The 26,934-nt window shown below is 43.6% G+C and overlaps 1 protein-coding gene and 1 long non-coding RNA gene across 6 annotated transcripts; both read right to left on the bottom strand.

The window, feature by feature from the left end:
* Window positions 1-3,918: 3,918 nt before the first annotated feature.
* Window positions 3,919-6,426, bottom strand: LOC116374389 (uncharacterized). Its single transcript, XR_004210304.1, has 3 exons — window positions 6,310-6,426; window positions 4,705-4,822; window positions 3,919-4,555 (listed from the first exon to the last, which is right to left on the bottom strand). It is a non-coding gene; the product is annotated as an uncharacterized LOC116374389 (long non-coding RNA).
* A 10,198-nt stretch (window positions 6,427-16,624) lies between these two features.
* Window positions 16,625-26,343, bottom strand: LOC109892839 (uncharacterized). Of its 5 annotated transcripts, XM_031826729.1 has the most exons (15): window positions 26,088-26,343; window positions 25,759-25,880; window positions 24,584-24,929; window positions 24,306-24,456; window positions 24,148-24,224; window positions 23,852-23,906; window positions 20,009-20,070; window positions 19,857-19,931; window positions 19,687-19,725; window positions 19,507-19,581; window positions 19,138-19,242; window positions 18,913-19,047; window positions 18,443-18,730; window positions 18,137-18,279; window positions 16,625-17,430 (listed from the first exon to the last, which is right to left on the bottom strand). In XM_031826729.1, exons 7-15 carry the CDS (start codon window positions 20,060-20,062, stop codon window positions 17,385-17,387), a joined length of 960 nt encoding a protein of 319 aa, XP_031682589.1. In that variant the 5' UTR covers window positions 20,063-20,070; window positions 23,852-23,906; window positions 24,148-24,224; window positions 24,306-24,456; window positions 24,584-24,929; window positions 25,759-25,880; window positions 26,088-26,343; the 3' UTR covers window positions 16,625-17,384. The 5 variants fall into 5 exon arrangements, with proteins under 5 accessions (XP_031682589.1, XP_031682592.1, XP_031682590.1 ...); XM_031826732.1 differs by lacking the exon at window positions 18,137-18,279 and having other exon boundaries at window positions 26,088-26,341; XM_031826730.1 differs by lacking the exons at window positions 25,759-25,880; window positions 26,088-26,343 and having other exon boundaries at window positions 24,584-25,434.
* Window positions 26,344-26,934: the final 591 nt, after the last annotated feature.

The raw sequence follows: 26,934 nt of genomic DNA, 5'->3' as shown, positions 1-26,934 counted from the left end.
CATACCTATAAATAGTAAACCCAGAGAAACGGATCATTTTGCAGTGGTCTCTTAAGTTAATGTTATCCAAATCTGTGTATATACACACTCACACATATATTATATATACATACAATATTGATGGAAATGTTTCCCCCAGAAAGCAATGGATCGTAATGAGAATCAAAAGAGCTTTAAGACGCAGCCCTTATGTGGTAAATATACAATACATGTCTGTTTTGTCCTGTTTTTGTTATATTATCACCTTTTAAATTGAGTGATGTGTTGACGGATGAATCCAATGAGGGTAAACACCCCTGATTCTGTGATGTGGCCAACCGACAAGGTGTACAGAAGAACAAAACCTGTAAGTCATTTCAAACTGAAATCAGTAACATATGCACATTAGTTATACATTCTGCAATGAGCAAAGCAGTGTTTAGTTCATTCTTTACTGTTTATAGCCAATCATTGTGAGCTGTGGGCAGGACCAGACATCTAGGGACGGATGGAACATCAATCCAGAGCCTCTTAGCCAGGTCATCTCTGCTGTTCCATTAGACACAACAGTTAGATCAATCTGTTGATTCATATGGCCATTTTGGTTGGCTTGGTTGAATTGACAATCATCCATTCGAGATGCTAAAGAATCTTATTCTATGGAAGGTCTTTAGCCCCACCCCTAATGTTATGAGAGTTGCATTTATTGCATTTTCAGTTACCCATGTATTACTTACTACTTGTACAACCATGTTGAATTGCCTACATATTCTACATGTCCTTGAGGGTCAATGCCAGTGTATTCTATGGCTGCCATAAATACATGCCTTTCTCTGTCTCCTCAGTCTGGAAGGGTGAATCGGCTGATAGAGAGAAAATATCATGACGTGATCTCATCCTCCAGTTCTGATGACTTTTCCATCTACTCCTTCACTGACTGTGAATCTGAGGTAAAAGAGTTGTACCCTACTGTACATGTCTGTTGAGTGACATCACTGTGAGGAGGATGGTCTCTGACATGTTGACTCTGATACACAGTGTGATGATGAGGATCATGAAAAGAGGACACCACCAATGAAAGTTGAGGATGGAAAAGTGACAAAGTTTGAAGTGAGGGAAATGGACGAGGATGATGACCTGTCTGTCTCCTCCCCCCCACTTACACACGCACATGTTTGAGTAACTCTTTCACTGAATGTGGAGAATGGACTATGACCAGCTAGCTCTCTTGACACACAGCTTGATGATGGCAATGACGCCTTTACTGAGGACAGTCCAGAGCCTCCAAAGGAACCACAAGGACCACTGAAGGACCATCGACTGGTAGGCATCTCTTAAATTTGTGTGTGTGCGCGTGTCACATCTCAGTGTTTTGACCCTATATCTGTTGAGATTATTGTGGCCACGCCCAACATCCTCCTCTCTGCCTCTGAGTGACCTGAAGAAGGTGTCACGCCAGATGGAGGTGGTCCCCACTGTCCGGCCCTGCAGGCAGCAGCTGGACAAGAAGACACAGTGGACCAACACCAACGAGGAGAGTCTGAGGAGGATCAAAGAGAACCTGACCTCAAAAGAACTCAACCTGGAGGAAGGTCTGAAGACGCACAATGATGGTCAGGACATCAACCAAGAGGCAGAAGAAGAATGAGGGATGCTGTAGAGGATGGATTGCAAAGTGGATGGGGAGGAGGAAGGAGAGACTGAGGGATGAAGACGTGGCTAGGGAGGTCAAGAGGATGGGCGAGCAGGTGAGGGCACTGATCCAAGAGATGAAGAGAAACTGCAGTAATGGTGATCCTAAGGCAGTAGACCTGGACAGTTGGCTGAATGACTTTGAGGTTGAAAGTGGCATTCAAGAAATGCACAGGAGAGATGGCCGAAAATATAGACAGCATGGCAGAAATGCAGACCAGTATAGCCGAGAACAGGCTCCTCAAGTCATAAAAAAATACCTATGTCCAGAGCTTTTTGTAAGTTACTCCTACTTATTGAGTGTAGTCAAGGTCCTAAACGATCTTAACCGCCATTGATAAGAAACATTACTGTGCAGCCATATTCATTGATCTGGCCAAGTCTTTCGACTCTGTCAATCACCACATCTTCATCGGCAGACTCGACAGCCTTGGTTTCTCAAATGATTGCCTCGCCTGGATCACCAACTACTTCTCTGATAGAGTTCAATGTGTCAAATCGGAGGGTCTGCTGTCCGGACCTCTGGCAGTCTCTATGGGGGTGCCACAGGGTTCAATTCTTGGACCGACTCTCTTCTCTGTATACATCAATGATGTCGCTCTCGCTGCTGGTGAGTCTCTGATCCACCTCTACGCAGACGACACCATTCTGTATATTTCTGGCACCTTCTTTGGAAACTGTGTTAACAACCCTCCAGGCAAGCTTCAATGCCATACAACTCTTCCTTTGTGGCCTCCAATTGCTCTTAAATAGAAGTAAAACTAAATGCATGCTCTTCAACCGATTGCTGCCTGCACCTGTCCAACATCACTACTCTGGATGGCTCCGGCTTAGAATACGTGGACAACTACAAATACCTAGGTGTCTGGTTAGAATGTAAACATCCTTCACTCATGCTGCCAAACACACCCTTGTAAAACTGACCATCCTACCAATCCTCGACTTTGGCAATGTCATTTACAAAATAGCCTCCAATACCCTACTCAACAAATTGGATGCAGTCTTATCACAGTCCCATCCGTTTTGTCACCAAAGCCCCATATACTACCCACCATTGCGACCTGTATGCTCTTCTCGTTGGTTGGCCCTTGCTTCATACTCGTCGCCAAACCCACTGGCTCCATGTCATCTACAAGACCCTGCTAGGTAAAGTCCCCCCTTATCTCAGCTCGATGGTCACCATAGCATCACCCACCTGTAGCACGCGCTCCAGCAGGAAAATCTCTGGTCACCCCCAAAACCAAATCTTTCTTTGGCCGCCTCTCCTTCCAGTTCTCTGCTGCCAATGACTGGAACGAACTACAAAAATCTCTGAAACTGGAAACACTTATCTCCCTCACTAGCTTTAAGCAACAACTGTCAGAGCAGCTCACAGATTACTGCACCTGTACATAGCCCACCTATAATTTAGCCCAAACAACTACCTCTTTCCCTACTGTATTTTTTATTTTATTTAGCTCCTTTGCACCCCATTATTTTTTATTTCTACTTTGCACATTCTTCCACTGCAAATCTACCATTCCAGTGTTTTACTTGCTATATTGTATTTACTTTGCCACCATGGCCTTTTTTGCCTTTACCTCCCTTATCTCACCTCATTTGCTCACATCGTATATAGACTTGTTTATACTGTATTATTGACTGTATGTTTGTTTTACTCCAAGTGTAACTCTGTCGTTGTATGTGTCGAACTGCTTTGCTTTATCTTGGCCAGGTCGCAATTGTAAATGAGAACTTGTTCTCAACTTGCCTACCTGGTTAAATAAAGGTGAAATAAATAAATAAAATAAAGACCATATTCAAATGAAAACAAAAATAGAAAACGGGTTTCCCATCTCAAGAGATTAAATAAAAAAATGACTACAATAAGTGCCTATTAAGTAAAGGCTGACCATAACAGGGTTATATTTTTTTATATATAAATATTTTTCTTTGAACCCCTTTATCTCCCCAATTTTTGTGGTATCCAATTGATGGTTACAGTCTTGTCTCATTGCTGCAACTCCCTACGGACTCGGGAGAGGCGAAGGTAGAGCGCCATGCGTTCTCCACGAAACACAACCCTGACAAGCTGCACTGCTTCCTGACACAATGCCCGCTTAACCCGGAAGCCAGCCACACCAATGTGTTGGAGGAAACACCGTACACCTGGCGACCGTGTCAGCATGCATGCGCCCGGCCCGCAACAGGAGTTGCTAGAGCGCAATGGGACAAGGACATCCCTGCCAGACAAACCCTCCCCTAACCAGGACGACGCTGGGACAATTGTGCGCCAACCGATGGGTCTCCGGGTCGCAGCCGGCTGCGACAGAGCCTGGACTCGGACCAGGATCTATAGCGGCACAGCTAGCAACTGCGATGCAGTGCCTAAGACCACTGCGCCACTCGGGAGGCAGGGTTTCGTATTACATCATGCATAAATTCCTTGTGACAAGGGGAATGGAAGCCTTTGAATTGGACGTTTCAGACAAAAAATGAAATTGCAAAAAAATGTCTAGCCCCTTTATCTATTGGTAACAGGGTTGACGTATTATGCTCGACACACTAAGTTTTCCACCACAAAACAGAACTAGCTCACGAGCGCAACGAGCACCTGCATTTTGGAGCTATGTCTAAAAAGCTTTTTGTCTTTTACAACTCTCCCATTCACCTATAGCCTGCTAGCCTTTTACCGGCTGCGGAGAGCCTTTTCTGTTTGCATTTTGTTGTGCACCAGGTTTTCATGTCTTTCCATGTTCTGTTTGTGAGAGCTGGCTCTGACCCATAACAGTCAATCCTCTTTGCCGGGAACCTTCTTTAGCACTTTACATTTTCCCAAATGCTTCCAAACTGATGCTTTCTCACAGCTGCTCTTAGTCTTGGGTTGAGAAGTCATTCTCCAAACCTAATCGCAAACAAAGAAAAGATTAAACCACATGACGGTCCAACACAATAGGGGAGGGGGGCATAGGGAAGGTAAGGGAGAGGAGATAAAAAGAAAAGACTTCCTCCGTGTCAGGTAAGCAGTCTCGAAGTGTACACTCACCAACTTACCGGACTGAGTGAGTTCTGTACATCCCTCGCTGTCCTCTGTTCCTGCGTCCAAGTCTTCTTGGGCCTCTTTCTGGTGTCTGTCTTGACCCTTTAGTTCTCAGTTCTTTCCCAGGCTTGCCTGAAAAACACAAAACGATGGAACATACATAAGATTAACAACAAATCCACATATTAGCAAGCAATGACATTACATTTTTGCTAAGCCTGGTAAGTTTGACGGTAGACTGCGGATGTTCCCTTGCTTACGAAAGCAGCCGGTGTCTACCGTCTCAGAATTACCAGGCTGAGTGAGTTCTGAACACCTGTCACTCGAGCTTTCACTGTCAGGTTCATACTCACTGATGCAGCCGGTGTCACTCAGCTGGTGTTTTGTATAATATTTGTACAACAGCCGATGAAACTATGAATTTTTTTTATCAGTGTAACTTCCTGATAGTTGCTGATTGAAAATACAATCTACATAAGACATTCTAAATCCACAGGTTTTGTATTGGTGGAGTTTTGGCTTGCTTGGTGACATCACCAGGTGGTCTAAGTTAATAGACCAATTACAAAGAGTTTGAAATCTCTCTGCCATTAACAGCTCATTTTGAGGCTACATTTCCCTCCCATTAGTGGATTGATCCATGTTTAACCATGTTTTGAGGCTATAGAGTGTTTGTTTACATGTACTTTGTTAACCCACATTGAAGTAAAACAAGCTTATATGCTGAGTTCTGATGGGGTACAACTGTTGAACTAAGCTCATGAGGCATTTATAAGTTATATTCTTCAAGAATCAATGGGTATATATCATTCAATTGCAGGTTCAAAAATGGATTTTGCAACTGCCGATTGCAACTTTAAAATGCAGGAAATGAGGAGGTGGTTGACGGTTGGCTACATACCTTGGCACGAGAGATTCCTGCTTTTAGATTACAATTTTAAAATAATTCATTAATAAATGTATAGTATGACAGCAACAACTGTCTCTCCAAATCAAATCTTCCCTTCTAGCACCGCACTGTCTCTGCCAGTCCTGCAGCAAATAAAACATGTTTTCACAAAAAAAGAAATGTAATTGGACCATCCGGATATCCATATTTGAATAGTGAAATATTCCAAATGCCTTTCCCTAGCTGCCATTTCAAAATACAATCACCCACCTCTAAACAAAATGTCTCACATTGTGACTTGCGCAAATAACTCAGCATGTCACAGGAAAGCAACCGAGCTAGGACAACATTTGTATTACAATGTAGGTAGCTACCAGTAGCTAGTTTAACATTACTCCTATGGAGTTATTTAACATTATGCACAACACAACATTCTTCCATATGAGAACATCTAAGACATCATAGCAAAGATAAGCAATGCAATAATAATCCATTCCGAAATGTATTAATGTCTACTCCAGCAACCTTTAGCAGCTAGCTGGCTAATTAACCAGTATAGCCAGGAAAAATGGCTCGCTAGCTAACAAAATGCTACAACAGAGCTAATACTTTTCCATGCATCGACGAAATGTAGCCCGCTACAGCTACATTGGCCGAGTTATTGTTGAATAATAACGAAGCTAGGTAAATTCATTTAAAATAATATCGCTAGTAACTGCAAAATACTTACAGCTAAAATACACTGCTGTTTTCTTTATGAGCATGGTGAACTGAGGAAGCCGCATCCACGTGTAGTGTTGTGGGGGAGGGGACAAGTTCCCCAAATAGACCCTGGCTTTAGATCAGGTTTGAATTCCCCCCGCTAATGGTCCTTGTTAGGTTTGGGGAGGGGAAGCTGATTCTAGATCTGTATCTAGGGGAAACTTCGCCGCAGCACATGCAAAGAAAGAGAGAGCGGGGAGAGTTGGGGAGAAGGGGAGGAGAGAGAGCGTCGCTCTCAGGATTGACAGATCATGTTCAAAATATACCAGTAAGAAATTGGTTTCAGAATATAATATATTACCTTTAGCAGTTCTAATGTTTTCATTTGACCCATTTCATTAGTCTTGTTGATTGATTGCTGATATCTAGTTTCACAGAAAAGATGGTGTTGATGAAGAGCATCCATCCATGTATAGACATATAGTTCATACTGGTGGCCCTACCCATTATCCACTTCACTCCATTAACCCTAAACTTGCTGCTCACATGGTGGTTTGTCTAAATGTATTTGACTTTAGGTTAGTTAAGGTTAAGAAGGTAAAGATTGTGTTTTGCTGTGTTGGGAGCACTAAGTGGCAATGCTGCCTCACCCAATGCTACATTACCCTATATACGTATATATTGTAGCAAGCTTAACCCAACACTTACCACCTTCTGATCTCTTGGTGTAATGAATAAAGGTGTTGGCTTGCTAGTCGCTGGACTGGGGTTCGAGTCCCAGTTGGAGCTACCCCCAAGTTTGTTACACTGGTATCAGAAGTGGGATAGTGCCTGTGAAGCCATCAAAGATGTGTGTACACGTGAGAGACTTGCTATAAAGAAGTGTGGCGGCATGCTCTCCCCAAGGAAGGAGATCTCAGCTGACTCACATTCTGGAGCAACTTTAATCCAACACCGAGTGAACACATCGAGAGGTTTGGACATATTGGAGTAGCACTTAAGGTGTTGGCTTGACAGTTGATGGACCCAGGTCCAAAACCTGTTTTGGGGCGTCCGCCTGAATTTACAACAATATATTTGTTTGCCTACGGCAGTCCTTCTCGAATAGTGGGGCGCGCCCCCCTGGGGGGGCTCGGAGCAATGCCAGGGGGGGGCGCGTGTGATCCCGGGAACATGCTTTTTTTTGCCGCAGGGAGTAGGTTTTTTTTGCACCGAACAAGAGCACACAGTACAGAGCAGGAGATATGAAGTGCAGATAACAAACCCTTAAGAGACACCATGGAAAAATATTTAACAGGGATGAAAAGAAAGGCGGAGAGAGACGGAGATAATGAGACAAACGTAAGTCTCACGAAAGCTAAGACGAAGCGTATGTAGCGCTTGGCTTCACTGTGACTACAGTGGGAGACGAGGAAAGACCGGTATGTTTACTGTGTATAAAAATGTTGGCAGCGGACAGCATGAAGCCAAATAAATGAAGGCGTCACTTAAAGACATTACACCCCAATCAAGCCGCTTGAGTTTTTTCAGCGAAAACGTGCCGAATATTGCCAACAATCGTCCCGCTTTGTGAATGCTACTTCAGTAAACCAGTGAGCACTGTTAGCATCATATAAGGTGGCATACCAAATTGCACAGTGCAAAAAAAAACACTCCATAGCAGAGGAGCTGATACTGCCTGCAGCATTAGACATGGTCTCTGTCATGCTGGATGACGCAAGTGCTGCAAAAATAAAAACTATCCCTCTGTCCAATGACACTGTCGCCAGACGTATAAATGACATTGCTAACGATCTTAAAGAACAGCTGGTAGATAAACTCAAAGACAAACGTTTTGCCTTACAGTTCGATGAAGCAACTGACAGCAACAAAGACTGGATGTTTATCGCTTATGTACGTTTTGACATGACAAACTCCCTGTGAGAGGATCTACTTTTTTGTAAATATGTCAGAGACAGAGCCACAGCTGAAGAGCTATTCAAAATGCTGGACTGCTTCCTGACTGAGAATGGGCTAAAGTGGGAGAACTGCATTGGTGTTTGCAGTGATGGTGCACAGACCATGGCAGGGATGAGAAAAGGACTTCGGGCACTCATCAAGAAGGCCTCACCTAATGCTGAGTGGACACACTGTGTTATACACAGAGAAGCACTGGCATCAAGGCACCTTTCCTCTGAATTAAGTGAGGTTATGACTGACATTGTATGTGTAGTCAATTTTATAAAGACCAGACCACTAAAAACAAGAGTCTTCTCCGCTATCTGTGAGGAGATGGGAGCTGAACATCAAGCTGTGCTGTTTCACAGTGAAGCAAGGTGGCTGTCACGAGGAAAAGTCTTGTCCAGAGTTTTTGAGCTCAGAGAGCAGATAAGAATGTTTTCGGAGCAGGAGCACAAGTATGACCTCGCAGAAAAATTTAGTGATGAGAACTTCCTGGCAAAACTGGCCTACCTGAGTGACATATTTTGAAAACTAAATGAACTAAATCTACAGCTTCAAGGGAAAGATACACACCTCCCTCAGGTCACAGACAAGATCAGTTCTTTCACTCGAAAGCTTGCAATGTGGGGCAGGCAACTTGATGAAGGAAATACTGATTCATTCGAGAACCTGCATGAATTTGTTGACACTACTGACTATGATGCCACCTCAGTGATTCCATATATTAAGGAGCATATTTCATCACTGATGGGATTCTTTAAAAAGTACTTCCCTGAAAATAGTTCCCAATATGACTTGGTGAGAGATCCTTTCAATGCACCAGCTCCAACTGCTTTCAGCTCTGCAGAGGAGGACCAGTTCATTGATATGACGTCTGACTCCACATTGAGACTGAGGTTCACATCACAGACACTGAGTGAATTCTGGCTGAGTGTAGAGAGGCAGTATCCACTCTTAGGGCAGAGGGCAATGGGCATTCTTCTTCCTTTTGCAACATCTTATCTTTGTGAGACTGGCTTCTCTGCTGTTGCTGCACTGAAGACCAAGTAAAGGTCCCAGCTAAACATTGAGCAGGAGCTGAGAGTTCTAGTATCATGCTTCAAACCCCGCTTCGAAAAGCTGTGCTCTGCAAAACGTGCTCTTTGTAGCCATTAATCCTGACTTCCTCATTTTGATTTTAAAAAATCTGCGCAAATTGTTTTATTCATTTTTGTTTTATAGGCCAAAGTGTTTCATATATTGTGCTCCTGAGTTAATGTTGCTGATACATTTTTTATAAATAATAATTTTATTATTTATTGATTATATTTAATTTTATTTTTCAGTATCAAAAGGTCAAAAAATGTTTACAGTTTAAATAAGGATTTTTTTCTTTTTCTTTCCCCCCCCCCCCCAGGCAAATTGATACACTTTAAGTCTTTTCTGTTACAGACTAAAAAACTATGTTAATAAAATTATTATTTGTTGTAAGTTGATCTATATTTCTTTCTTTTTCTTTTTTTGTTTTCTTTAATGTTAATAAGGATACAATGTTATGTAGAGGTGTACTTATAACAATTTTATAGACAAATGATGCTATTTACAGTCGCGGCGGAGAGTTGGGGGGCGCGAAATGTTTACTTCTTCCTAGGGGGGGCATAACAGAAAATAATTGAGAAGCACTGGCCTACGGGCAGGGAGACCCGGGTTTGAGACAAAAAGGGGCATTACACCATTGCTGTTTGCAAAAAAACACTACATTGGTGGAAGCAGTGGAATTGTGCTTTGGGAGAGGTGTGCACATTTCATGGGCAGGATCTGTACCTGAGCCTCCTATGGGAAAAACCAGTGTCTTGACCATTAGACCAAGAGGTCAGTGTCTTGAGCTGAGGGTGACACTGATTTTAAAGTTGCACGCAGGACTACCTCATTACCAGATCATGAGAGAGACTCGTGTTTGCTACGCACATGGGATAGTGTAAAGGGAACTTTGCCTAGGAAGCCCATGCTAGAAGTGTTAGAAGGTGGAAGATAGAGAATTAGTCCAGTAACTGAAAGGTCACTGTTTTGAGTCCTGAGTCAGGCAACAAAACGTGTGATTTGATGTGAACTGGCAGATCTGTGACCAACCCCTTCAGAAAAACAAATTCCCTTTGTTCCCCGTAACATGGACTAATAAATTGAACTGGCGCCAGAGAGGATGGCTGCCGTTTTATTGGCTCTTAACCAACCATGCTATTTTGTCTGATTTTTCGCTTTGATTGAAACTTATTTTGTACATAATGTTGCTGCTACCGTCTCATATGACCGAAAAGAGCTTCTGGACATCAGAACAGCGATTACCCACCTTGAATTGGACAAAGAATTGTTGTTTAATGAGTCAGACGAGAGGGATTTACTCCAGACACCTGAACAGGCCCTCATCCCCGTCATTTGTAGGAAAATAATATGTAGATTTCGCAGAAGGAGATCGGGGTGGCATGTGAGGATTTATCGACAAGTGGCTAATCTGCCTTGCCATCCGTACCGTTGGCCAACGTACAATAGCTGGAAAATAAATGGGACAAACTAAAAGCACGTATATCCTACCAACGGGACATTAAGAACTGTAATATCTTATGTTTCACAGAGTCGTGGCTGAACGACATCATAACATACAGCTGGCGGGTTTTACACTATCGGCAGGGTAGAAAAGCATCCTCTGGTAAGACAAGGGGTGGCGGTCTATGTATATTTGTAAACAACAGCTGGTGCCCGATATCTAAGGAAGTCTCAAGGTTTTGCTCGCCTGAGCTAGAGTATCTCATGATAAGCTGCAGACCACACTATCTACCTAGAGAGTTTTCATCTGTATTTTAGGTAGCTGTCTACACATCACCACAGAACGATGCTGGCACTAAGATCGCACTCAATGAGCTGTATACCGCCATAAGCAAACAGGAAAACGCTCATCCAGAGGCGGCACTCCTAGTGGCCGGGGACATTAATGGAGGGAAACTTAAATCAGTTTGACCTCATTTCTACCAGCATGTTAAATGTCCATCCAGAGGGGGAAAAACTTTAGAACAACTTTACTCCACACACAGAGATGCGTACAAAGCTCTCCCTCGCCCTCCATTTGGCAAATCTGATCATAATTTTAACCTCCTGATTCCTGCTTACAAGCAAAAAATAAAGCAGGAAGCATTGGTGACTCGGTCAATAAAAAAGTGCTCAGATGAAGCAGATGCTAAACTACAGGACTGTTTTGCTTGCACAGACTGGAATATGTTCCTGGGATTCTTCCGATGGCACCACATTAGTCACCGGCCTCATCAATAAGTGCATCGATGACGTCGTCCCCACAATGACTGTACGTACATACCCCAACCAGAAGCCATGAATTACAGGCAACATCTGTACTGAGCTAAAGGGTAGAGCTGCCTCTTTCAAGGAGCGGGACTCTAACCCGGAAGTGTTGTGTATTGATATTCTAGTGTTGTCCCATTAGGGCACCTGTAAACCCCCCTTGCTTACCTACGTTGAAATGCTTGGAATGTTCTCCCTGTGAAATGCATTAAACAATGCCCACGTTAATTTCTACTCCCGTCTCATGTCATGTCCTTATATTAGTTGTATAAGTAATACAGTGTGCTATACAACAGGAAGCTTATAAGAAATCCCACTATGCCCTCCAACGAACCATCAAACAGGCAAAATGTCAATACAGGACTAAGATCGAATCGTACTACACCGGCTCTGACGCTCGTCAGATGTGGCAGGGCTTGCAAACTATTACAGACTACAAAGGGAAGCACAGCCGAGAGCTGCCCAGTGACACGAGCCTACCAGATGAGCTAAATAACTAATATGCTCGCTTCGAGGCAAGTAACAATGAAATATGCATGAGCGCATCAGCTGTTCCGGACGACTGTGTGATCACGCTTTCCGTAGCCGATGTAAGACCTTTAAACAGGACAACATTCACAAGGCCGCAGGGCCAGAAGGATTACCAGGCCGTATACTCCGAGCATGTGCTGACCAACTGGCAAGTGTCTTCACTGACATTTTCAACCTCTCCCTGTCTGAGTCTGTACTACCAACATGTTTCAAGCAGACCACCATAGTCCCTGTGCCCAAGAACACTAAGGTAACCTGCCTAAATGACTACCAACCCGTAGCACTCACATCTGTAGCCATGAAGTGCTTTGAAAGGCTGGTCATGGCTCACATCAACACCATTATCCCAGAAACCCTAGATCCAATCCAATTAGCATACCGGCCCAACAGATCCACAGATGATGCAATCTCCATTGCACTCCACACTGCCATTCACACATGGACAAAAGGAGCACCTATGTGAGAATGCTATTCATTGACTACATCTCAGCGTTTAACACCATAGTGCCCTCAAAGCTCATCACTAAGCTAAGGACCCTGGGACTAAACCCCTCCCTCTACAACTGGATCCTGGACTTCCTGACGGGACGCCTCCCAGGTGGTAAGGGTAGGTAACAACACATCCGCCACGCTGATCCTCAACACGGGGGCACCTCGAGGTTGCATGCTCAGTCCCCTCCTGTACTCCCTGTTCAGTCATGACTGCACGGCCAGGCACGACTCCAACACCATCATTAAGTTTGCCGGTGACAACAGTGGTAGGCCTGATCACCGACAACGACGAGAAAGACCTATAAGGAGGTCAGAGACATGACAATGTGGTGCAAGGACAACAACCTCTTCCTCAATGTGATCAAGACAAAGGAGATGATTGTGGACTACAGGAAAAGGAGGACTAACCACGCCCCTATTCTCATCGACGGGGCTGTAGTGGAGCAGGTTGAGAGCTTCAAGTTCCTTGGTGTCCACATCACCAAACTATCTTGGTCCAAACACACCAAGAGTCGTGAAGAGGGCACAACAAAGCCTATTCCCCCACAAGAGACTGAAAAGATTTGTCATGGGTCCTCAGATCCTCAAAACATTCTACAACTGCACCATCGAGAGCATCCTGACTGGTTGAATCACTGCCTGGTATGGCAACTGGTCGGACTTTGACCGCAAGGCACTACAGAGGGTAGTGTGTACGACCCAGTACATCACTGGAGCCAAGCTTCCTGCCATCCAGGACCTCTATACCAGGCGGTGTCAGAAGAAGGCCCTAAAAACTATCAAAGACTCCAGCCACCCTAGTCATAAAATGTTCTCTCTGCTACCATATGGCAAGCGGTACCGGAACGCCAAGTCTAGTTCCAAAAGACTTCTTAACAGCTTCTACCCCCAAGCCATAAGACTCCTGAACAGCTAATCAAATGGCTACCCAGACTTTTTGCACCCCCCCCACTGTTTTAAGCTGCTGCTACTCTCTGCATAGTCACTTTACCTCTACCTACATGTACATATTACCTCTATTACCTCGACTAACTGGTGCCCCCGCACATTGACTCTGTACCGGTACACCCTGTATATAGCCTCGCAATTGTTATTTTACTGCTGCTCTCTAATTATTTGTTACTTTTATTTAAATGATCCATTTTTTACTTCACACTTATTTTTCTTAAACTGCATTGTTGGTTAAGGGCTTGTAAAATAAGCATTTCACTGTAAGGTTGTATTCAGCACATGTAACAAATAAAATTGGATTTGAGATGGCCTTTGCTGACGAAACAACTTGTGTTAAAGATCTGTCACAAACTACATGCATACCATTTCAGTCCTGGCCAACCAAGCTGTTGAGGTAGTCTTTATGACGTACATAACGCTGAAAGGAGGAAAAGAGAGGAGAGGTCATCGTCATAGAAAATAATCTAACCTGCATGAAAGGCTATAATAATATTTCATCAGTGTACTGTATGTACATGCATAAGGATAAATCTGACATGAGGCCACTTTGGGTTACAAAAACATCTTCCAAGTTTTGATTTTGGGATGAACTATAATACAAGTATTATTACAGTGCACCAACAGTGAATAACACTACACACTCAGTCACTCACGTCTATATATGCACTGTTGCTGTTCCGTCTCCTCTGGTCTGAAGCCACACCTCCCTCTTCTCCCCCTCCATCTCAACCTTGGGTGCAAACACACAGCATCATAACACAGTAAATGGCTGGGAATGTATGAATTCTGCTACCAAGTAAGTAACCCTTACTTGAGCTAGGGGTAAAATATGTTGACTTCAGCGGGTGCGGGTCACTGGCCTGTAGGGCTCCTTGCCTTTGTTGAAGTCTGGTTTGATGGTAACCACTCCATTTCCATCTGCTCTTATCGTGCACAACAAGCATTCCTTCTCCTTTTGGCCAAGTCTGAGAAATACAATTATAAAATGCCACTTTTCAATGCCTGATTTGGAATCTACTTCAAAGGTATTACATACAAAGCAATGTAATAAGTGTATAGGCTACATAGTGGTTTTTCCCCTTGTGCTACTCACTTGCCTGCTGGTCCCAGGTTCCCCATGATGTGCATGGTCTGTACAGGTGTGTTGACCATGTGGCTGGTCTTCACAAAGTCCTCCGAGGGGTCCCAGGTAATCAGTCTGGACTTGGGTATGGTGCGGTCACTGCAGACCAACAGAATACCACAAACACATTTAGCATACAAGGGTATGGTGTAATGTGAACATACCGGTACACTGTCTTCAAAGCAGCACGACGCATCAATGCTGCTTCAATTACATTCACTTTAATAATAATTCACTTTGGTGAGTAACAGGGACCTACACTGGGCGTCTGTCCTGTCGTCTGTGTCTGACATTGGCCATCCTATGTGCCAGTAAGGCAGGATTGGACTTGACCTGCGTCACCATACTCTGGGAATGCTGTAGTGAGTACATCAAAAACAGCTTTAAAACACTAACGTTTCTTTTGGACAGAAAATAGGTAAATGCTTTGTTTTGAATAATGAAATTGTCACGTCTGCTCCAGCTCCCTCTCTCTGGCGCTCGAGGTCGCCAGGCTGCTCATCATTACGCACACCTGTCACCATTTTTACGCTCACCAGCACTTCATCGGACTCACCTGGACTCCATCACGTCATTGATTACCTCCCCTATATCTGTCACTTCCTCAGTTTCATTCCCATGTCTGCATTGATGTTGTTTTGTTTCTCTTGTCCAGACACTGTTCGTCTCTATTTTCATGTCTATTTATTAATAAATCCTCCCCCTATACTTGCTTCCCGTCTCCCAGCGTCTTTGGTTACAGAACCGTTACAGAAATGGAGATTCTGTTGAAAACCACCCCTTCCCAATTGGTGTAGCAGTCAGAATCGGTGTAGGTGAAAATCCTGCAGTTCCATCTGCCCCTGGTCCGCTCCTGAGCCATGATCTGTGTGGTATTGTCTCTCCAGCGGAGTCTGGCATACTGACTCACTCTGGAACACAACCACTTCATATTGTGCACACACACACACATACACCTTACTATGCAACATCAAACTATCCTAAACAGTAAATTCTTATTTGTTATAAGGACACTGACTGAACAGCTTCTCCTGCCAGCCTACCACTAACTCCTCATCATTTCTGGCTGAAACAAAACCAAGATGTTGTGGTCCATATCTAGTCACCACGAAAATGACATCTACTCAACTAAGAAACATCTGACATCTTTCTGTTTCAAAACACCTAACATCATCTTCCTGTTTCAAAACAGTGTTAACACCTGATTGAGTCTGTGAGTTGAGGGTGTCCAGCTCAATGCCTCCCCTCTCCTGTTGAGTCCAAACCTGCTGCTGAAGGTGTTGGGAGAGGGCTGCTGTGGAGGTGACTCTCTGAATACGGATCCTGTAAACACCATTGTAAATATAAACAAAGTAAACAGGATTCTAGCTAGCTAAATGCCATGTTTTCATGGCAAACTCAGGGATCAGGTCAAGCAATATACTGGGTGTTTATCATCATCATCTGCTTTGAGAGCTAACGTTAGCTAACGACAGTGTCTTGCTTGTATGGCAATGCAAGGACTAAAAGCCACACAAATGCCAACTGCAACTTACTTAATTGTAAGGTTTTCAACAGCATCCAGGGAACGATAGGCAGCCTCTCCGGTGTGGGTGCTCCAGCCGTCTGCCATGTTGTAACATTAGGAACTTTATTGATGGCTAGCTAACTAGCTAGGTTAGCAACATACACACACGCGCGCTATGTATACAGCAGCAGGTAATTTTGACAATTTTGTAGCTAGTTACTTTTCGCAAGGGTCTGCTCGTTGCATGGTAACAACTGTCTGTAAGCCTAGTTGGGTTTCTAGCGAGCAATACAACTATTTATTGGTTCACTACCGCCACCTACCGTGGGATACAGTCTAGAGCAACAGAATAAATCCCCCCCACTGATATCAGGTAAGATAATATCAGTATAATAATATTCCCTTGATGTAAAAAGTTTAAGAACCCCTGATGTAATTAATTAAGACAAAAATCTGTCTGACACAAATAACTGCAATTTAAAAAGCTTTATTGGAAATGCACATTTCAAACAGCCCCATTCACGTCCAGATGAGTGTAGTTAAATCAGATACATGCTAATTTAGTTTAAATGTGATGTATTCCTCCAGTCCCAGTTCATTTCTACTCTTTTGACATGCTTCAGACCAGATGCATGCTCCACTTCAGTGTACAATGGTCCTGAATTTGCATATCACAGTGTTTGAAGCTTTTACCGCCTGCATCTCTCTGCTGTCTTTCATCTGAAGCCATATCCTCCCAGGTCTAAACCGGTGTAGAGTTCCATCTCTGTGTGGGAGACCAGATATTGCAAGGAGACCAGTAAGGGGCCCTCAACTCTTCACTTTGGCCAAAGGAGACCGAAGACCCCAATACCAGTGACTCTGCCCTAAGGTTGGTGATGTCCTTTGCATGAGACTGTGGAGACAGAGGTCTTATCTCTCTGTGGTTACTAAATATGTCATGGCACTTATGGCATGAGTAGAGGTGTTGACTCTGCTTCTCCTGGCTATATTTCCAAGATTAAGCATGTAAATCCAACTCATTATCATAGGCTGTATGGGGATCAATATCATTTAAAAAAAATAATAATGCTGCATGTCTCAAAATATAAGAATGAGACCAATATATGTATTTTGCTAATCATAGTTCCTGTCTCTGAAATTACGTTTGTGTGTGTTGTAGGAATAACCAATACTCAACATCTGTGTGTGTGTGTGTGTGTGTGTGTGTGGTAGAAGTAATAGTTGGCCATTATGTCTTAGAACATCTCAGTTTGGGCAGCAGCCACTGAAGAAACCTGTCAATCAAAAACCACAGGAGAATAAATAGTATTATAAACTGGGTGGTTCGATCCCTGAATGCTGATTGGCTGAAAGCCGTGGTATATTTAAGCAATAAGGCACGAGAGGGTGTGGTATATGGCCAATATACCACAGCTAAGGACTGTTCTTACGCACAACACGGAGTGCCTGGATACAGCCCTTAGCCGTGGTATATTGAGCATATACCACAAACCCCCAAGGTTTCTTATTGCTCTTATGAATTGGTTAACAATGTAATTTGAGCAGTAAAATTAAATAATTTGTCATACCTGTGGTATACGGTCTGATATACCACGGCTGTCAGCCAATCAGCATTCAGGGCTCGAATCACCCAGTTTATAACAGACCGTATACCACGGGTATGACAAAATATTTATTTTTACTGCTCTAATTAAGTTGGTAACCAGTTAATAATAGCAATAAGGCACCTCGGGGGTTTGTGGTATATGGCCAATATACCACGGCTAAGGGCTGTATCCAGGCACTCCGTGTTGCGTCGTGCTTAAGAACAGCCCTTAGCCGTGATATATTGGCCATATATCACACCTCCTCGTGCCTTATTGCTTAAGTTTGCACTTACACATCAGATAGCTGCTCTTTCTCTGCTACCTCATTCTATTTCTCTAATTCTCTAGTCTAGTATTCCCTGGTTATGTTCCACTTCTCCCTCTATTTCCTCACCTCTTCCTCAGACTCTTCTTTTCCTCTTTCTTGTCTTCCTCCTTACTTTCTCCAACATTTCCCATCTGTTTCGTCTCACTGGCCTTCTCTTGCTTCAATTCTTTTTTGGCCTTGCCCTTCTTTTTCTTATTGACCTTCCCTTCCTGAATATTTTGGACAAGCAGATAAAGTAATGTAAGTTTGTGGGTTCTCTATTCTCTTGAGCTACTATACCTAGAGCTATACTATACTAGAGAAGGACTTATGCTATACTATAGAAGGACTTATATAGTATAGCCAATATTCCCTTCTTGTATTTCCTCTCACCTGTGGGGCCACTCCAGCCATTTCCTGGAGCAGCTTCCTGCCGGTCTCGCTCAGGTTGGTGATGGGAGCCAGGCGAGGGCTGTGGCGGTATGGGAAGTTCTCTGTTCGGGGCGGAGCGATAATGACAGGGTTGAGAGGAGTCCGAGGCCTTGGAACATTTACTGGGTAGGGAGAGCCTACAGCAGAGGGCAGGGCCCGTAGGGCTTCAGCCAGTGTCCGGTGTGCTGAGGTTACAAGAGGAGAGAGGCCATTCTTGACAGATACAGGACCTGAGACCTTCCCTGGGCTCTGTAGGACCAGAAAGTAAAGTAACATATCAGGAAAGTGCTATGTTCAACACAATCTGTAGAAATACTTTATAACTACTCTATGCACATTGCAGATACATGACTACACTCAATAAGTAATTGTCTGCATCATTTCCAATCCCCATGTATATATATAAAAAATATTTAATATGCAGAACTTACCAGGAAGTCTGACTCATCGAAGGAGTGGAGAGACAGATCATCATCCTCGTCCATATCCCTCACATCAAGCATTGTCACCTTTCCATTCTCAACTTTCAGCTTTGGTGTCCTCCTTTCATGATCCTCATCATCACACTGTGTATCAGAGTCAACTAGTCAGAGACCATCCTCCTCCCAGTGATGTCACTCAACAAAGACATGGAAGGTAGGGTACAACTCTTTTACCTCAGATTCACAGTCAGTGAAGGAGTAGATGGAAAAGTCATCAGAACTGGAGGATGAGATCACGTCGTGATATTTTCTCTCTATCAGCCGAGTCACCCTTCCAGACTGAGGAGACAGAGAAAGGCATGTACTCATGGCAGCCATAGAATACATAGAATATGTAGGCAATCCAACATGGTTGTACAAGTAGTGAGTAATACATGGGTAACATGTATTAACATTAGGGGTGGGGCAAAAGATCTTCCATAGTACAGGATTCTTTAGCATCTCGAATGGATAATTGTCAATTCAACCAAGCCAACCAAAATGGCCATATGAATCAACAGATTGATCTAACTGTTGTATCTCTATGGGAACAGCAGAGATGACCTGGCTGAGAGGCTCTGGATTGATGCTCCATCCATCCCCAGATGTCTGGTCCTGCCCATAGCTCACAATGATTGGCTGTTAACAGTAAAGAATGAATTCAACACTGCTTTGCTCATTTTGGCCTTGAATTGTGTATCAATAAATAATATAAGGACTGTTATGTGGTTGAATTTGACTTACAGGCCTTTTGTGGATCTGAGGGGTCTGCACTGAATTAGACTGTCAAGACAGAATTCAATGAAGTTAGATAGGGATATCTGCATTTGCTTTAATTCTGAGAACTGCAGTTTGTACATGCAGAATGCATAACTAATGTGTATGTGTTTTTTTTCAGGTCAGATAAGACTTACAGGCTTTGACCTTCTGTGCACCTTGCTGGTTGGCCACAACACGGAATCAGGGGTGTTCACCCTCACTGGTTTCAACTGTCAACACAACACTCAATTTAAAATGTGATAATATAACAAAAACAGGACAAAACAAATGAATATTTTATATTTACCACATAAGGACGGCGTCTTAAAGCTCTTTTGATTCTCTCATCATTACGATCCATCTTTCTTTCTGGGGGAAAATTTCCGTCAATTAATTGACTCAAAACATATCCTGACACACAGACACACAAAGATGGCATCCCCAATGGCACCCTATTCCCTATATATGTATATATATGTTGGGAAGGAGGTGCGTCAAAAGGCCAAAGATTACCTGCAACAACCTGAGTGAAGAAAACTATTGTACAGATTAAATCAAATCTGAACACCGTTTATGTAGTGAAATAATGCATGGTTACGTCATTTTGGGTCACAGCTTTATGACTGCGCTTAATACGTCACAAAAAAAACGCTTGTTTGGAGCCGGACTGGTGGTATCATCTTTTAACTGGTTGTAGCTCAATAACGAACGTGATGTGCTTATTATATCTTACTGACTGAGTAATGGTTGTATCGATGGTTGGTTGGACGTTTTACATAGATAGACCAACATGATATCAATAGGAAGAAACCATTCCTTGCCAAATATTTTGTTGTATTATTGTTTTACTTTGAGTAACATTAAGGGACCACAATAGAAACCGTTTACTTTATTGTGTTGTCCCTGGCCTGACACGTTTTATTTAATTAAACGGGGTTTATTATTTTATTAAACTGTCCAATCAAATATATCTAACTTTCTATCTAACTCACATGAGCTGTTGAGGACTCCTTGGTCATCACATTTCAGGCACAAGCCAGCAGGTGGAAGGAAGTGTCTTTAAATGCAGCACTGCCTTTAACGCACTTCATGATCTGCGCAACAGTATCTTTGTGGTTGTGAAAGTGATTAATCCAAATGCGGAAGTTCAGTACATTTGTTTTGGTTTAGCAAGCTAGCTTCTCAAGTCTTGGCTAAAGTGTTGTGCAATATTGGAGGAAAAGTGTCGTTACTGACATTTTGTATTGTGCTTGATTATCCTCTAGTAGTTTGACAAGTATGCACTGAGCATCAACATGATCACCCGAATAGAAAGATGTGGTTCAGAGGTTCAAGAGTTTTACTCCTGAGTTCAGGCTAACAAGTGGCATTGTTGCTGTCATTATAGTATTGTAATGAAACAGACAGGGAGCAGGTCTCGAACCCTCCGACCTTCTAGCCCGAGGTCCGGCGCGCTATCGACTGTGCCGCAAAAGCATGCTCGTGCGGCAGAGTCAATTTCCGGTTTATCAGAAGATGTCTAAAGTCTTGGAACTACAGTTTTGGTACCTTAGCAAGGAGGGGTTGAGTGACTCAAGAATCATGCTCAGTAGCTAGCTAGCCACTTTGAATGGGTCTGTTGTAACGTTATCTAGCGTGCAACAACGTGTAGCTAACGTTAATGACGTAACAGAGTGTGCCATTAGGCTACAGCAGCAAGCTAGAGCACAACACATCAATGCCGCTGATGTCTGTCCACCCGATAATATCCGTTTAATCCCCTCCTCTTCCTTTGCGGTACACAAGCTCATCACATACTCCTTCCACCACCAGACAGAGACCCAGATACTCCTCAGCATTGGGGTTCTGGTGCTCCTCTGTGGTGGGATTGAGAAGACTGTGGGCACCGTTTGGTTCCTCCTCATGTTTCAGCTGCTCTCTATCAACACAGGGGTGTTGTACACAACCTTGGGGCTGGTACTGTTTGGTGCATCTGCCCAGAATCAAGTGGAGGGGTTAGTTCCTGTATCCCCCTCCCTTATGGGTATGGCCACAGTGTACTCACTTATGGTTAAGGGCTTTCTTTTTTGGGGTCAGTGTACCCATGTTAGCCATGGCCTGGCTGTTTCTGGTCATAGTAACACTTTTGGTCCCACACTCTCTTCCTCTGCAACCCCATCATAGCAGGGGGGATCTCTATCCTTACTCCAGCCTTATTGTGGTTGAAAATAACTGTGATACACTGCAGTATGTCACAGCTTTAAGTGGGCTTAATAGTGTAGTTAAGTGGTAATATGTTTATGTGCGGCACTGTGGTCTAAGGCACTGCATCTCAGTCTACAGTCCCTGGTTCGAATCCAGGCTGTATCACATCTGGCCGTTATTGGGAATCCCATAGGGCGGTGCACAATTGGTCCAGCTCTGTCCGGGTTTGGCCATCGTAGGCCATCATTGTAAATAAGAATTTGTTCTTAACTGACTTGCCTAGTTAAATAAAGGTTCAATTAAAATAAATAATATGCTTGAAATGTGTGTTGAGTCCTCATGCTGAACATAACGGGACGTTTTGTTTGGAAAATCTACCATCACTGTGTCACACATTCTCCTTATCTTGCTCTGGTGAAACATACGGAAGGGGCTGGCACCCACTTCTAGACATGTCTGATGCTAGAGCATCAGTCCTGGATAAGAAGATGCCTTTCAGGCTTCTGAGGGACAACTCTGGTTTCAGAATTGTTTTTTCTGCCCATCCGGTCAGATAAATAGTCCAAACAGCCAACCCAACCGTGTCCTCATGGCCCTAAAGCACACTTTTGCCTCGTTTTGTATCACCTTTCAATGATACATCTGGGGGGGACAAAAATGCAATTTCAGAATGGGGGGGGGGGGGGTGTCTCCCTGTCCCCAGTGAAAGTTGTGCCCCTGAACATTGATGTCCTGTATGACCCTACATCAATAGAGAAGGAAGACGGTCCACCCACCCTGAGTACTGAGAAAGCACTAGACACATCATTTATCCTACAAGACGAGAGGTCATTCAATTAACATGATTGCTGGGTGCAAGCCAGAGTACATGATGTACTACAGTATAATGAGCAGTTTCAATAGATGATCCTCAGCTGTAATTGAATACTGTACAATAGGCACCTAGTGGTCCCCCATGATTAGTTAGAGAATCACTGTTTAGTTAGATAAGCTCTGTGTAATCTCTCCACATTCTCATTGGTTGCAGAATCATACCCAGTCCAAGCCTACGCTCCAGTTTCCTCCAACCTACAGACTACCGAGACCACACCAAAGACATTTGAAGGCTGGGCCCAGTCCTACTATACACAGGGGAGCCCTGTTGAGTTCTCAGGTTATTATGTTCACAACCATGGATATGCCCTCAAGCATAGCTTTGGGTAACGTCACGAACATGAACACAGCTGCAGCCACAGTCAAGGCCATGGACATAGTCACGGACACAGTCATTGGCAGACATCTGCCTCTCAAACCAGCAGTCACTGGGCTCCAGTGGCTCAACATCTACATTCTCAACATTCTCTCCAGTCTGTCTGTCAGTGCCCCCCAGAGTTTCACAGCAAACATGCCCGAGTCTGTGATGGTTCACCCAGGGGCACCGGTGTCTTCATTGACAGATTGATAACATAGAAAGTCATTGAATGACAGAGACCTCTCATTTGTTATACGTTGTAATGTAATATACTTGGACATGGGGTTTGAGGTAGTACTTAAAAGGTGCACGGTTTCTTCACTGATGCTTTTGGTTTGAAGAGTCAATCAAACTCTGAAAGTTCAGGGTCAAAATCAATGCAAGAAGGTTTAGATTGTCAGTTGAATGTAAGCCCACTCCTTTTGGCTTGTACTTTGTGTTGTTCTACACATACGGTAGACAAATCTCTTGGCAATCTTGATCTATACAACCTTTATAAATCAGGCAATTTATATTACACTGATGTATTCCGCTTTTCTTTCCTTAACTACTTACAGCAATGAAATGAAATAGCATCCACTCACCAGTAAATTAGATCCATTACATGCAGTTTGTTGGGCAATGCATCATTCAACATTATTGTATATTCTGGAGCAGGGAGCAGTGGTTGAGGTTATCAAGAGTGTGGGCTACAAGGGCAGATTATGATGTCATCTTTAGAAACTTCATGCATACCATTTCATTCCTGGCCAACCAAGCTGTTGAGGTAGTCTTTATGACGTACATAACGCTGAAAGGAGGAAAAGAGAGGAGAGGTCATTGTCATAGAAAAGACTAACCTGCCTGAAAGACTATAATAATATTTCATCAGTGTACTGTATGTACATCACTTACATGCATAAGGACAAATCTGACATTAGGCCACTTTGGGTTACAAAAACATCTTCCAAGTTTTGATTTTGCATGAACTACAATACAAGTATTGTTACAGTGCACCAACAGTGAATAACACTACACACTCAGTCACTCACGTCTATATATGCACTGTTGCTGTTCCGTCTCCTCTGGTCTGACGCCACACCTCCCTCTTCTCCCCCTCCGTCTCAACCTTGGGTGCAAACAAACAGCATCATAACACAGTAAATGGCTGGGAATGTATGAATTCTGCTACCAAGTAAGTGACCCTTACTTGAGCTAGGGGTAAAACATTTTGACTTCAGCGGGTGCGGGTCACTGGCCTGTAGGGCTCCTTGCCTTTGTTGAAGTCTGGTTTGATGGTAACCACTCCATTTCCATCTGCTCTTATCGTGCACAAGCATTCCTTCTCCTTTTGGCCAAGTCTGAGAAATACAATAATAAAATGCCACTTTTCAATGCCTGAATTGGAATCTACTTCAAAGTATTACATACAAAGCAGTGTAATAAGTGTATAGGCTACATAGTGGTTTTTCCCCTTGTGCTACTCACTTGCCTGCTGGTCCCAGGTCCCCCATGATGTGCATGGTGTGCAGGTGTGTTGACCATGTGGCTGGTCTTCACAAAGTCCTCCGAGGGCTCCCAGGTAATCAGCCTGGACTTGGGGATGGTGCAGTCACTGCAGACCAACAGAATACCACAAACACATTTATCATACAAGGGTATGGTGTAATGTGAACATACCGGTACACTGTTTGTCTTCAAAGCAGCAGGACTCATCAAAGCTGCTTCAATTACATTCTGGGCGTCTGTCCTGTCGTCTGTGTCTGACATTGGCCATCCTATGTGCCAGTAAGGTAGGATTGGACTTGACCTGCGTCACCATACTCTGGGAATGCTGTAGTGAGTATATCAAAAACAGCTTTAAAACACTAACGTTTCTTTTGGACAGAAAATAGGTAAATGCTTTGTTTTGAATAATGAAAATGTCACGTCTGCTCCAGCTCCCTCTCTCTGGCGCTCGAGGTCGCCAGGCTGCTCATCATTACGCACACCTGTCACCATTTTTACGTGCACCAGCGCTTCATCGGACTCACCCGGACTCCGTTTCTCTTGTCCAGACACTGTTCTTCTTTAGTTTCATGTCTATTTATTAATAAATCCTCCCCCTATACTTGCTTCCCGTCTCCCAGCGTCTTTGGTTACAGAACCGTTACAGAAATTGAGATTCTGTTGAAAACCACCCCTTCCCAATTGGTGTAGCAGTCAGAATCGGTGTGGGTGAAAATCCTGCAGTTCCGTCTGCCCCTGGTCCGCTCCTGAGCCATGATCTCTGGAGTCTGGCATACTGACTCACTCTGGAACAAAACCACTTCATATTGTGCACACACACACACACACACACACACACACACACACACACACACACACACACACACACACACACACACACACACACACACACCTTACTATGCAACATCAAACTATCCTAAACAGTAAAGTCTTATTTGTTATAAGGACACTGGTAGAGGACCTACCTGACTGAACAGCTTTCTCCTGCCAGCCTACCACTAACTCCTCATCATTTCTGGCTGAAACAAAACCAAGATGTTGTGGTCCATATCTAGCCACCACGAAAATAACATCTACTCAACTAAGAAGCATCTGACATCTTTCTGTTTCAAAACATCTAACATCATCTTGCTGTTTCAAAACAGTGTTAACACCTGATTGAGCCTGTGAGTTGAGGGTGTCCAGCTCAATGCCTCCCCTCTCCTGTTGAGTCCAAACCTGCTGCTGAAGGTGTTGGGAGAGGGCTGCTGTGGAGGTGACTCTCTGAATACGGATCCTGTAAACACCATTGTAAATATAAACAAAGTAAACAGGATTCTAGCTAGCTAAATGCCATGTTTTCATGGCAAACTCAGGGATCAGGTTAAGCAATATACTGGGTGTTTATCATCATCTGCTTTGAGAGCTAACGTTAGCTAACGAGTGTCTTGCTTGTATGGCAATGCAAGGACTAAAAGCCACACAAACGCCAACTGCAACTTACTTAATTGTAAGGTTTTTGACAGCATCTGGGGAACGATAGGCAGCCTCTCCGGTGTGGGTGCTCCAGCCGTCTGCCATGTTGTAACATTAGGAACTTTATTGATGGCTAGCTAACTAGCTAGGTTAGCGACATACACGCGCGCGACCTATGTATTCAGCAGCAGGCAATTTTGACAATTTTGGAACTAGTACTTTTCACAAGCATCTGCTCGTTGCATGGTAACAACTGTCTGCCAGCCTGGTTGGGTTTCTGGCGAGCAATACAACTATTTATTGGTTCACTACCGCCACCTACCGTGGGATACAGTCCAGAGCAGCAGAATAAACCCCCCCCCCACTGATAACAGGTAGGATAATATCAGTATAATAATATTCCCTTGATGTAAAAAGTTTAAGAACCCCTGATGTAATTAATTAAGAGAAGAATCTGTCTGACACAAATAATTGCAATTTAAAAAGCTTTATTGAAAATGCACGTTTCAAACAGCACAATTCAAGTACAGATAAGTGTAGCTACATCAGATACATGCTAATTTAGTTTAAATGTGATGCAGTCCTCCAGTCCCAGTTCATTTCTACTCTTTTGACATGCTTCAGACCAGATGCATGCTCCACTTCAGTGTATAATGGTCCTGAATTTGCATATCAATGTGTTTGAAGCTTTTACATTCTGCATCTCTCTGCTGTCTTTCATCTGAAGCCATATCCTCCAGGGTCTAAACAGGTGTAGATTTCCATCTCTGTGTGGGAGACCAGATATTGCAAGGAGACCAGTAAGGGGCCCTCAACTCTTCACTTTGGCCAAAGGAGACCTATGACCCCAATACCAGTGACACTGCCCTAAGGTT

Source organism: Oncorhynchus kisutch, linkage group LG6 (assembly GCF_002021735.2).
Source record: "Oncorhynchus kisutch isolate 150728-3 linkage group LG6, Okis_V2, whole genome shotgun sequence".
In the NCBI taxonomy this organism is placed as follows: Eukaryota; Metazoa; Chordata; class Actinopteri; order Salmoniformes; family Salmonidae; genus Oncorhynchus; species Oncorhynchus kisutch.
This window is presented reverse-complemented; position numbering and strand designations above follow the sequence as displayed.

Excerpts from the sequence above, each read along its gene's own strand:
- LOC109892839 (XM_031826729.1), bottom strand. The coding sequence starts at position 20,062 with ATGGATCGTAATGATGAGAGAATCAAAAGAGCTTTAAGACGCCGTCCT. Across the intron at positions 19,048-19,137 it reads TCACTGACTGTGAATCTGAG|TGTGATGATGAGGATCATGA; the intron begins GTAAAAGAGTTG and ends TCTGATACACAG. Across the intron at positions 18,731-18,912 it reads TCGATGAGTCAGACTTCCTG|AGCCCAGGGAAGGTCTCAGG; the intron begins GTAAGTTCTGCA and ends CTGGTCCTACAG.